Consider the following 13,208-nt stretch of genomic DNA (forward strand, 5'->3'; position numbering starts at 1 on the left):
CTCCGCTGTGAGCTGAATAGCTGAGGTTTCTAAATAAGGGATTTGGGGAGAAGTTAGCCATTACCATATATTGGATTGCAACTATACTTTGGAAGGTTTTGTTTAATTAATTAATTTACGTATTTATTTTTGTACGGAGCTGTAATTACATCTTTGGGTTTCCAGTAGCTCTGTAGGTTATTTGAGCTTAACTGCTGTAGTCACTAGAATCCCTAGCTGGAAACTTAGCTCTGTAATTAATTTACTGGTTTGTTTCTGTTTTTATTATTAGGTTCTATATCCAGGTTAGTCTCATGGATTCTTCTGTGATGTGTCCTGTATTACTGAATTTTGTATTTGTTGATTGTCTCTTAGGAAGAGCTGATTTTTGTATAAGATATTTTATTTAAGCTGGAAATATCATACTAAATATATTATTTTTTCTTCAGAAAAAGACCAGTGTGGAGTTTTGTAAATATGATGAATATGTAAACTTCTACTGGCATAAGCACCAGGTGGTAACCTTTTATTGGTAATAATTAGAATGGAGGAAATTAATACATTGGGAAAGGTTTCTGTTAGCAAGAACAGTTGTTAATGTATGACTCATAGATTAAGTCTAGAAGAAACTTGATGAGGCTGTTTTGATCAGTGTGGATGGAAGAGGGAAGAACATGGACTTGGGAGTCAGAAGACCTAGTTTTCTATCCCATCACTGCTTATTATTGTGTCTTGGACAGGTCATTTAACTTTTCTGAGCCTTGAGTTTCTCCTCTGTAAAACTGGAAGACAGACTGAAAAAGACAAATACCATATGATTTCACTCATATGTGGAATCTAAAAAAACCAAATTAAATGAATAAATAAACAAAAAGCAGAATCAGAGCTATAAATATAGAAAACAAATTGATGGTTGCCAAAGGGAAGGGGGGTGGTTGGGCAAAACGGGTGAAGGGAGATACAGGCTTCTTGTTACCAAATGAGTAAGTCATGGGGATGAAAGGCACAGCATAGGGGATATAGCATAGTGTGGTGACAGATGGTAGGCACACTTGTGCAGAGCGCGACTAGTGTATATATATACACTTGCGCAGTCACTAGGTGTACACCTGAAATTAACGTAACATTGTGTTACATTAATTAACATTGTGTGTATTCAACAACACAACTGACAAAACTTGGAAAAACAAAAAAGAAAAGCACAAAGATGACAGCATATGTCAGTGACCTCAAACAGCATCTTACAGGACCTTTTTGTTGGGCAGTTTTTCTGTATCTTTTACTCCAGAGAAATTACTTGCTTTTATATGTCAGCCACATTGGCCATCACCTCAGGATCTATTAGGCAAGTGTCGTTTTTTGGTAGACTTTCTTTGGTGCTTTAGTGTCCTTATCTGAAATCATTCGATGCAAATATGTACTAAATTTTTTTTAGAAGAAAATTTATTAGGAGACAGAGGGACAGGAAGTTGTATGGACAATTAGAAGGAAGCACTTCTGTGTTCAGTTTACTTTCAAGTTTTAGGTTTGAGTTGGCCTTTTGATCCTCGGGGAGAGAGCAGTGATTCCTAAAGCTTCAGTTATTGTTTTTGTCTCAAGTCCTTTCTTTTATTCTTAAATTTTCTGATTTTGACATTGTACCATGGTTACAAGAGTGAACATAATTGTTTTGAGGAATTAGACCCTGAAGTGTTTAGCACTAAGGGACATGTCTACAGCTTACTCTCAAATGATTAGGAGAAAACTAATATGTATGTGTACATATCTGTATATGGAGGAGGGGAGAATGATATAGTTGCTGTGGTGATGTTAACACTTGGTGAATTTGGGTGAAGGGAGTTCTTTGTGATTTTCTTGAAACTTTTCTCTAAGTTTAAAACTATCTCAAAAGTATACTGGGTTTAGTTATATCTCTGTACTCTGAGGAAGTTTGAGTCATAGTTTTGGGGTGAGGGAGGTTAGAAGCACCTGGATAAGCATAGATCAATAAGTGATAAGTGAGTAATTCAGTAAGTAGTAATTCACTGGCAAAAAATTAGTTGTTTCTGTAATTTAACCGTTTTTCCTTAGCCAGAGCAGAATTCGCCTTTTTTTTTTTTTTAAGATTCTATTCATTTATTCATGAGAGACAAGAGAGAGATTGAGAGAGAGAGAGAGAGAGAGAGAGTCAGAGACACAGGCAGAGAGAGAAGCAGGCTCCATGCAGGGAGCCCAACGTGGGACTTGATGCCGGGTCTCCAGGATCAGGCCCTGGGCTGAAGGCAGCGCTAAACCACTGAGCCACCCAGGCTGCCCAGAATTCATTTTTTTATAGAAGGGCCTATCTAGTGAGCTGCTGCTATATCAAAGGAGAGAAGACTACTTGGAAGTGAAATCAGATGATTTAAAAAGTAAAGACTTTAAATTGTGTATTTATAAGACTGATACAAGAATAAGCAGAATGCAGAAGGCAGAAATATTAGGACTTTAAAAATTATCCAGTGCTTAGATAATGTTTCTTCTTCCTGAGAGGTACAAGTTTTCTATAATTAAGGACTTTACCCTACTAGTTAGTAGATATTAATTTTTCCTTTATTTTAAATTACTATTTGATTTCAAAGTTAATAAAAATTTATAAGATATTTATTATCATTTTAGCCTTCAAAATTGTTTTCTAACCAAAATTAACTCTCCCTCTTCTTTCATATCCACAATGACATCTCTTTTGGAAATGCAGAAGCCAGCCAAAGGTAAGAAATTTGGTTTATTATGCAATGCTTCTAAGGGTCTTATGTGCATATTTTTGAAATACTGGTAATTTTCTTCTCTAAAATATTTTCTCTCTGTCACTTTTGTAAAAGTAATGCAAAGTGTCAGCTTGTTCATAAATCAGAAATCACTTATTGGCATAGGAGGGACTGGAGGTTTATGGAAAAGCCGTATTTGTACTTTGACCAATTCTGGCCAGTTTCTTGGCAACTACAACACAGATTCCTTTTGTGCTCTGCTGTTCACCATGGATTGGCTTGAAACTGGTCGTTCCAGACTGTGGTCAAAACCGTGCTAGGCAGATTCATCCATGTTGTTCCCCAGACAGCTGGGGACACATTCTTAGGCCAACAGAAAGCTGCCCTGGCCCACAGTTTCGTCAGGCAAATGTGCTTTCATCTTAGATTTAAGCTCAGATTCTAAAGAAACTTCAGTGGAATCCATCAGTTCTTGTATCTCTTAAGGAATTTAGAGGTGTGCCAGAGTGGGCACAAGGTCTGTATTTTTGAATTGACCATTTGCTGCCATTACTTGGAACTTGTCAGAAATTCAGATTTTTATCTACATTCTTAGGATTTTGCTTTTGAGTCTATGGTTGAATTATAATTCCATTCTCTATTGCTAAAATATGTATAGACAGAGCTCTTTGGGACTGAATACTTTTTTTAATAGTTTAATATGGCACTGGATTTCTTTATATATGTCAAATTAACTTTATTAGTTTTATCTCTTCTGTGAAAAGGTATTGGATTATTTCAGTTTTCTGATTTTTTTGTTGGAGCCAGAGACCAGAGATTGCAGTAAAGATGTGAGGAAATATTACATGACCATTTAAAAACTATTCATGTTTTATTTAATTCAGTTGTGTTTTGATATTTAGAGAAAATGTTGACTTGACATAAAAATTATGGAAGGACCAACACCACATTACTAGCATAGTAGTTATTTCTAGGAAGAGGTATGCTTGGTGAATGGGAGATCTTTATTTTTTCCTTTTGTTTCTGTGTTGACTTTGTGCAATGAATATTTCCTTACTGTTACTTGAAAAAAAATTTAATTTTAAAGGGATAATATTTAGAAAGAAAAGGGCTTATCTGCTTTAGGAAATCCTTGGCTGATGATTCCTAGAACAGTTTAAAGGTTCCTATAATTGCAAAATTGCTAAAACTTAAAGAGGATCATTCAGCATTGTAAGTGAGAACTGAGTGTTCGGTAGTTCCTAACTTTGTACCAGGTTGTGGTGCTTTCATATAATTTGGGGGAATGGAGCCAATCCAGCCTAGTGATGGAGAGCCTGGTGATAAACAGATCCCTGGTGGAAAGGCTGGTTCCTAATCCCAGCTTCCCCACCTGCCAGCCATCAGGGTCTCCACTTGTTTGTACCTCAGTGCTCTATGAACAGGGCCTAGCACCTGTACTGGCTATTCTAATGGTTATTTTAATGGTAGCTTCTCTACTGGAATTGAGAATTAGAAATGCAGTTGTTAAGGAAATTCCTAAATTAAAAAAAAAGAAAAGAAAAACCCCATAATAATTGAGAGAGGAGTGCCACTTAGAGCCCACTCTCTGATAACTACACACCATGTGGTGATGGCACCTTTGAAGTGAGAGCTAAGCTTACAGAAAAAAAGAAGTAATATAGTGTCTACTTAACCTTGTTAAAAACAGAATTAAATAAAAGTTTAAGATATGAGAATTGAAAGCTAGAACAGGGGGCCGCCTGGGTGTCTCAGTTGGTTAAGCATCTGCCTTTGGTTCAAGTCATAACCCTAGGGCCCTGGGATCGAGCCCTGAGTTGGGCTCCCTGCTCAGCAGGCGATATTATTTCTCCCTCTGCCCCTGCTCATGTGCTGTCTCTTACTCACTCTGTCCCTCAAATAAATGAAAAAAATCTTAAAAAAAAAAAAAAAAAACAGAACAGAAGAAACTTAATTTGAACTTTACATTTTATTTATTCTAACCATGCAGTAATGATTCTCACTATGGCTGACAAATTTTAGCTTGAAAAGTAGCCCCTACCAGGAATTGTGATCCACAGTCCTTTGGGACCACCTTCCATCTTCCTTTTTCTTTTCGTCCTAACCCTGTTGGAGTATTGCTAACACAGTGAGCCACCACTCTTGACAGCTACGTATTTCGCTTTGGAATCCTGTGGAGGATTAGTAATGGACAACATAGTGCTTTAGCCTGTGATAGCTTCTGGGCTCCAGGGCTCCTGCCCCTTCCTACATCTTGTCAACCATTGGCCTTCTCCTTGCCTCTTAGGCCTAGCTTTCTCATCACTGCCCCCTTCCAGGGAACAAATGCCTTCCTTGCCTGCTGCTTTGTGCACAGATATGAATGTTTTGACCATTTCCTGCCTTGAAGGCCTTTTTAACCAGTCATCCTGGGGGTTCCCCCCTGCCCGCCCCCTGCAGTCTTCATGTTGCTCATTTAGTTGTTCTCTGTGTGCCTTCCAGAACAGGTCTTACCTTTGCAGCCATCTTTTTCTGCAGTGTTTTGGCCTGTGGTATCCATGTGGCCCCTACTCCACCCATCCTACCCCCCCCTCCTTAGTCTCATTGTAACTATTTTTCAGGGAGTCTCAATTTCTTATCTAGATACAAGCAAGCAATCTAGCTTTCAAAAACTTAATTCTCCTTTCCTTTTTTCTTTCCACCTTTGGCCCTTTGCCTTCCTGTATTCTTCCATCATTTTGAGTTAATTTCAGGCAGGAGATGGATATAAGTATGCGTACTTAATTTACCACCTTAATCCAATTTCCTTTCTTTAAAAAATTAACTTTTAGACTTTTGGTCCAGGTAACATTGTGAGTTCAGACAGGTGCAATATCCTGCCAACTTCAAACTCACGGCAGCAACAGAGAAAATATTTTAAAATATTAAACTCATGTCATCATATTAAAAAACAACATAATGTAACTTCCGGGACCAGCAGCAAGCTGGGGCTGAAGCAGCATATTTACTGGGCCTTGGGATCAGAGGCCGATTCTCAGAAGTGATAGAAGTTCACCTCTTGCAGATTAGAGGGGGCCTGATGTATCAGGGAGGACCGGGGAACTCACCATGTGAAAACTGATTTGAGTGAGGCTCCAACATGAATGAAGGCTAAAGGAAAGGGTTTTGGCCAGCAACATTGAGCTGTCTGTGTAAATTGCAGGGCGTGGAGACATTGGACTTTGGGAAGACCAAAATCTGGGCTTCAGTAGCTGGGAGTGGCAGTGTGACTAGTCATGTAAAGATGGCCAGAAGGAGAGGAAAAAAACAAGCAACCACGTAACCATGAAACAAACTCCCAATTCAGATGCACTTGCAAACTAACATATAAAGGCCCAAGAGGAAAACTGTCATCAGGAAGTAAGGCAACAGCAAATTGAACACCAATAAAAAATAAATTTATTAAAAAAAAAATGGAAGTAAGGCAACAGTGCCTGGCTGGCTCAGTCGGTTAAGTGTCTGCCTTCAGCTCAGGTCATGATCTTAGGGTCCTGGGATTAAGCCCTGTATTGGGCTCCCTGCTCAGTGGGGAGTCTGCTTCTCCCTCTCCCTCTGATCCTCATCCCTGCTTGTGCTCTCTCTCTCTCTGTCTCAAGTAAATAAATAAAATCTTAAAAAAAAAAAAAAGAGGTAACAGACTCCAAAAATTATAGAGTTTGAACTACAAACTGAAATGATTTTAAAAACAGTTACACTTGGGGCACCTGAGTAGCTCAGTTGGTTAAGCATCTGACTTCGGCTTAGGTCATGATCTCAGGGTCCTGGAATCAAGCACTGCCTTGGGCTCCACAGTCATTGGGAAATCTGCTTACCCCTCCCTGCCCTTCCCCCCACTTGTGCTCATTCTCGCTCTCAAATTAAAAAAAAAAATCTTTAAAAACAATTACCCTTAAAATCCTTAGAGACTTGATTATAAAATATGAAATAAAAAAAAAAGAAAATTCAACGAAAAAGCCTAAAGGATTTTTAAAAATCCCACAAAAAACCACCACCAAAAATGCATATTTTGGAAAGTAGTAAATGTAAAAGATCCAAACAGAGAGGATCTGTGATGTTCCACCAGGTGGCATTAACCACCATCCAGATTCCAAGGTGTAGTCTTAGTACTTTTTATCTATACAGATTTTGGTTCAAACATGGGATCATGGTCCAGACTTTCATTACTTCCACATTAATACATGAACATTTTCTTTCTTTTTTATTTTTCATTTTATTATTTTTTTATTGTTTTTAATACATTTATTTTTTATTGGTGTTCAATTTGCCAACATACAGAATAACATCCAGTGCTCATCCTGTCAAGTGCCCACCTCAGTGCCCGCCACCCAGTCACTCCCACCCCCCGCCCACCTCCCCTTCCACCACCCCTAGTTCGTTTCCCAGAGTTAGGAGTCTTTCATGTTCTGTCTCCCTTACATGAACATTTTCTTATCAGTGTTCTGTAGTTTTGAGACTATGCAATATTGCACATGAGTGTTATGATTTTTTTGAATCTGCTGTTTTATAACTACTTTCAACATGCTGTAGTAATCTTTACATTTCATTCTTTTAAAAATATCTTTATTTTCTCTAAGAAAAGTAAAAATGAGAATACATCAAAACATAAAGAAGACAAAGACCACTAATCTTATGCAGAAATAAACTTTATATGTGTAACTGTGTGTGCATATATATGTATATATGATAGTCATCATATTATAAATATTGTTTTGTAACTTCTCCTTTTTTCACTTAACATTGTGAAGGATTTTCCATGTGAAATAAAGGTCTATATCATTTATAGGATGTTTAATTGCTCATCGTAAAACTGTACCATAAATAATTTAACTAACTTCATTTTTTAAAGCAGGAAGGTACTTTTATTTCACTACTATGAGCAGTATTATCTGTGTTGTAACACTGTTATAACATTATAAGTATGTTAAGGTTTTGTACTTAGTATATACTATATGTTTATTTTTCAACAGGTGTTTGCATATGATCACTGTTTCTGGTCTATGGATGAATCAGTCAGAGAAAAGTATGCAGGTAAGTACAGCATCCAGTTAACTACTATAGGAAAGGTGTTTTAATTTTTTTCCCATAAGTATTACAGCATTATTTTGTGTAACTTTAAAAACTATATAGAGAATTTCTTCCCATCTTTCCTGTTTTTACGTTGATCGGGAAATAGGAGATTGACAATGTGCTGTTCATGTTATAAGACAGTAAAGGTAGATGAATAGGGTACACAGTTGAGATTATCACACACATTCCCAGACTTTACATGGTACTTGCAGCACAAAGTAGCTGTTCAGACTCCTTTAGATGTCTGTGATGTGGTCTAGAGAGCTTGGTACAGGAGAGTTGAGCAAGGAAAAAGGAAACCTGTAGTTTAGTTTAGGCTTTGCTTCTGCCTGCTGCTGTGACTAAGCAAATCACTTAAGTTTTCAGTGTTCCATTTCTCTCTTTAATAGAGAGATTTTCTGGGGATCCCTGGGTGGCTCAGCAGTTAAGTGCCTGCCTTTGGCCCAGGGTGTGATCCTTGATCCTGGAGTTCTGGGATCGAGTCCCACATCAGGCTCCCTGCATGGAGCCTGCTTCTCCCTCTGCCTGTGTCTCTGCCTCTCTCTCTCTGTCTCTCATGAATAAATAAGTAAAATCTTTTTTTTTTTTTTAAAGAGATTTTCTAAATTTACTTGGAATTCTGTTAATTCTCTTAAGCTCCTCAACAATGACTGTCTCAAGCTCCTTTACACCACAAATTTAAGACTGCAGGGACAGCCTTTTATTTTACTTTATTTGTAACTGCTTATGATACCTGTTTCTAAGCAGTATCTTTTAAATATTGAGTGTCATATTGTATTGACTTTTGTCATGAGACAAAGTAGTACTACAGCTGGTTCAAAAAGTTAAAGTTAATTTGCTCTAGCTGGCCCAATGGATTGCTTACAGATTGCTTCTGTATGGGAAGTAAGATGATGATACACTAATCTGGGAAATTAACTAGGAAGTGGGGCATAATGGAATGCTATTTATAGAATTCAAAGTATAACAGACATAGCAACATCCAGTTCTTTCATATTATAATAAAGACTCAAAGAGAGATTGAATGATTTTGTTTTGATTATTGGCATATGTAATTTAGCCTGTGGAGGAGAAGTTGAACCTTTCATTTCATTTTTGTCCATGAATGAAAGCTAGAAGAAATTTTCAGGATATTTTTCCCTGCTCTAGCTAGTATGTATTGTAGGCCCTATAATTAAAAATTGTCATTGAGGAAAAGGAGAGGAGATTGGATGTATGATTATGTTGAATTCTAGTACCCAGTGAATAAATCATTAGCTGGTGGTATGTAGTTGAATTCAGATCCATGGAGGTCCCTAGTATAAATTTTGGATATTTATAACCATTGTTTATAAAATTAGCAGTTCATTAGCTTTTTGCATTGCAGATGATTTTTGGCCAGTGTTTATTAATTCAAGTTCATATATCAGGAACTTTTTACTCTTTTCCTATCATGTGCTAGCTAGAAAATACTCAAAAGCCATAAACTTTTGGAAGCATTCATTGAGTCTAAAAATCTTGTGTGGAGATACAGTTTGAAAAAGTGCATTTTGGGGGGATCCCGGGTGGCTCAGTGGTTTAGCGCTGTCTTCAGCCCAGGGCCTGATCCTGGAGTCCCAGGATCGAGTCCCACGTCCGGCTCCCTGCATGGAGCCTGCTTCTCCCTCCCTCTGCCTGTGTCTCTGCCTCTCTGTCTCTCTCTGTCTCTTGTGAATAAATAAATAAAATCTTAAAAGAAAAAAAAAAAAGAAACAGTGCATTTGTGAGGCAGTTGTTTTTGGTTTTCAAAAGATTGTTCATATGTAGTTTTGGCTTAAGGTATCCTTTCGTATTTTTTTTTCTCTCTTTTTCAGGTCAAGATGATGTTTTCAAGTGCCTTGGGGAGAATATCCTTCAGAATGCTTTTGATGGTTACAATGCATGTATTTTTGCCTACGGACAGACTGGTAATGTTAAATATTATACATACATATTTAAGCTTTAAAGATCATAACAGAGAAAGTTAACAAAGAGAATACATATTGTTAGCATCTTATCAGTTAAAATTGATAAGGAGCATTTGACTTCTGTACCTCTGTGGTTACCAAGAAAGAAAATCTATTTAAAGTGAAGGAGTCGGGGATCCCTGGGTGGCACAGTGGTTTAGCGCCTGCCTTTGGCCCAGGGCGCAATCCTGGAAACCCGGGATCGAATCCCACGTCGGGCTCCCGGTGCATGGAGCCTGCTTCTCCCTCTGCCTGTGTCTCTGCCTCTCTCTCTCTCTCTCTCTCTCTCTCTCTCTGTGTGTGTGACTATCATAAATAAATAAAAATTTAAAAAAAAAATAAAGTGAAGGAGTCATTTTTATAAAAGTATATTGTATATAGTTTGTCCAGTTGAAAACTATTTTTTATGGAAGAATGCTTCTGATATTTTTAAGAGGCAGTATGTGGTATGATTAAAAGAGCATGGATTCTGAGCCAGGGTACAGGATAGCCCATCTCCAGCCCAGCTCCTTTAGTTTCCTTTTCTGTAAACTGTTGGTAAGTATAGGCCTTCCCTATAGGGTTGTCACAATGAGTTTATCATTGAAAACTTCTAGAAACAGCCTGGTCCTTAAAAAGTGCTGTTTTAGTTTTAGTTACTATGACATTGATAGAGTGTCAAGTGATAAAAGCAGCAATTTGTATGATTAAAAATACATTTATAAAAGCATTGCTTCTAAAGAAGGAAAAAGAGTTAGACTTAAGTTAGGACTATGTGTGATTTAGTATTTTCCTTTCTACTTTCCTGTGTTCTCTGAATTTTCTTTAATGAATATGTATTTTTGGTACAATGGAGAAAATAATATTATAGTGGAAAAAGAAGATTATTCTTTGGTTTCTACACTGTTGCCAAAGGGTAGCAAGTTAATTTGCTCTGGGGCCTATAGGGATAATGTGTATTTTTTGTGCTATGATTAGTGGCTAGGAGCAGTCAGAGTAGTATTCATCATATGGATCTCCCTAGTTAATTTTAGAAAGCTACTCAGACCTCATTGTTTTTCAGTTATTTTAGGTTTTTTTTTTTTTTAAGTATAAAGATGGTTAAAGAAAATTTTAATTTTCTTCCTAAAAGATGTTTACTTCAGATTTTACATGTGTAGTAGGAAAGTTGCTATATTTATTAGTTTTGTCATTTTATTTGGGTATATTTCTTATTTTGGGCATTTTGCTAAGTGCTAGTAATTTATTATGAGCAATGGAAAGAGGGTTATGTATTTAAACTTCTCAGAGACAGTAATAACTGTGATTTCCACTTTTTTAGGATCTGGAAAATCTTATACCATGATGGGCACAGCTGACCAACCTGGATTAATTCCAAGACTTTGTAGTGGACTTTTTGAACGAACTCAGAAAGAGGAAAATGAAGAGCAGAGTTTTAAAGTAGAAGTGTCCTATATGGAAATTTATAATGAAAAAGTTAGAGATCTTCTTGATCCCAAAGGGTAAAGGACTTTGAAACTCTAATGTTACAGTGTTGTGGATTAATACAGACTTATAAATTGGTTCAAGTGAAATTTTTTATATTGAACTCTGGTAGAGTTATTTATCTAGTTACTGTCTCTGTGCTTTTATCTGTTTATCTAGTTATTGTCCTTGTGACTTTGTTTTTAGTCACATTGAGCAGCTTCCTGCAGCCAGTTCTGGCTTTTGCATTTAAGGCTGAGTTGGGGCAGGGAAGTGTTGTCACATGCATATATTTGCCTCATACTGCCTTCCTCAGATATATCCAGAATCACAAACAAAAAATTATGCAATGAAAAATAAGTTACTTAGTATCAGACTGGTATTCTTAATCAAGTAAGGCTTTCTTCTTCTTTTTTTAAAAAAGACCAAGAAATTTCAGGTGGAATTGGCTGTTTTTTCTTTGCAGGCTATGAAGTAAGGGAGAGGCATAATCAGAGATTTGAAACCTGGACTTCATGATAGTTAATTTAAAAAATTCCCAGAGAGAAAGTGTGTCTCCTTTTATGGCATAGACTTTGAAAGAGAAGTGGTTCAAAAGTATTAGAAAGCCTTAGAAAATGCTATTCTCACTCTGCAGTCATAACTGAACCTAATGAGGAAGATAAGACGTATCTGAGGAAATCTGTCCATTGCACAGAGTTTTCTGAGTCATATTTTAAGGAAGTACAACTATGATGAGAGAGAAACTGATAATAACCACAGCCTGTGGCTTATGGATGTAAGAATGGTGTTTGTAAGGTCAAAGAGCCAAGTGAGCTGAGGTTTTACAGGAAGTACAGAGTTACTTACAGGGGACATTTAATTATATTTAGATGAAGAAGACAATCAAAGAAAGGTGGTCTTAGAAGCAGGGCGTTGTAGTGATGCTCAATCAAGAGAAAACATGTTAACCCCTCACTGATATCTGTTTTCTTTGACAAAGATGATGATCTTCAGGCCTTTCACAGTGACATTCAGTTAGCACTTGAATGTTCCTTTGTAAAACTTAACATCTGTTGAATGATCATCATTATGTGCCAGGCAATATGCAGGTTGTAGAGGAAGATCTCATAGCATGGACAGAATGAAAGTTTTGGAAACAAATAATCATAATACAATGTAATAATGCTTTTAAATTGTGGAAGAGCCTTATACAAAATAGTTGAGAGCAAAGATGGAATGGGGAGAAGGGAAGATTCCACAGAAGGTGCTTAATGATTTTTTGTGCTGAGTAGGAGTCTGTCCACTAAGAAGTTAGGTGAGAACCAGGCATAGAGGACAGATTGTGCTAAAGCATGGTGTAAGAAATCACTTGCTTGGAGAGTGACCTCACTGTCCAGTGTGGCTGGAGGGCACCAAGCAGGAAAGTCAAATCAGAGAACAAAAGGAGGCCAGAGGTGGGAAGGTCACAGCCTAGGTACCCACATCTTGCTGAATATTCTGTCCTTGTACTTTTCTTGACTCTGCCATGAATACTTGTCCTTGCACCTTCACCTCTGTGAAGAGTATCTCTCTCTCTTTCTTTCTTCTTTCTTTTTCTTCCTTTCTTTCTTTCTTTCTTTCTTTCTTTCTTTCTTTCTTTCTTTCTTTCTTTCTTCTTCTTTCTTTCTTTCTTTCTAGATTTTATTTATTTGAGAGAGAGAAAAAAGTGAACGAGAGAGAGAGAGAGAGAGAGGGAGAGAGCACAAGCCTGGGGAGAAGGGGTAGAAGGAGAGGGAGAAGCAGTTCCCCACTGAGTAGGATGCCCAACTTGAGACTCCATCTCAGGATCCTGAGATCATGACCTGAGCCAAAGGTACACACTCAACTGACTAAGCCACCCAGGAACCCCAAGCTTCACTTTCTTTGAGATCCCAGGCCTACTCTTGCCAGAAATTCTTAGCTGACTTCGTTCCTGTGTTTTGTATTCCATAGGACTTGTGTGGAATTGCTTGAATTTTGTCTATAACTTGCCCAGAGCCTTTAGTAATTT

General features: G+C 37.4%; 1 protein-coding gene across 1 annotated transcript in view; it reads left to right on the forward strand.

Moving 5' to 3' along the window:
* The window catches only part of KIF13B (kinesin family member 13B), a 203,481-nt gene that overhangs the window by 61,559 nt on the left and 128,714 nt on the right, over nt 1-13,208 (forward strand). The window contains exons 3-6 of the mRNA XM_049100832.1: nt 2,696-2,708; nt 7,691-7,751; nt 9,623-9,715; nt 11,055-11,235. Of these exons, the coding sequence (XP_048956789.1) occupies nt 2,696-2,708; nt 7,691-7,751; nt 9,623-9,715; nt 11,055-11,235 (348 nt within the window). The remainder of the gene's footprint in view (nt 1-2,695; nt 2,709-7,690; nt 7,752-9,622; nt 9,716-11,054; nt 11,236-13,208) is intronic.

The sequence above is a fragment of the Canis lupus genome, chromosome 25 (genome assembly GCF_003254725.2).
Source record: "Canis lupus dingo isolate Sandy chromosome 25, ASM325472v2, whole genome shotgun sequence".
NCBI lineage: Eukaryota > Metazoa > Chordata > Mammalia > Carnivora > Canidae > Canis > Canis lupus.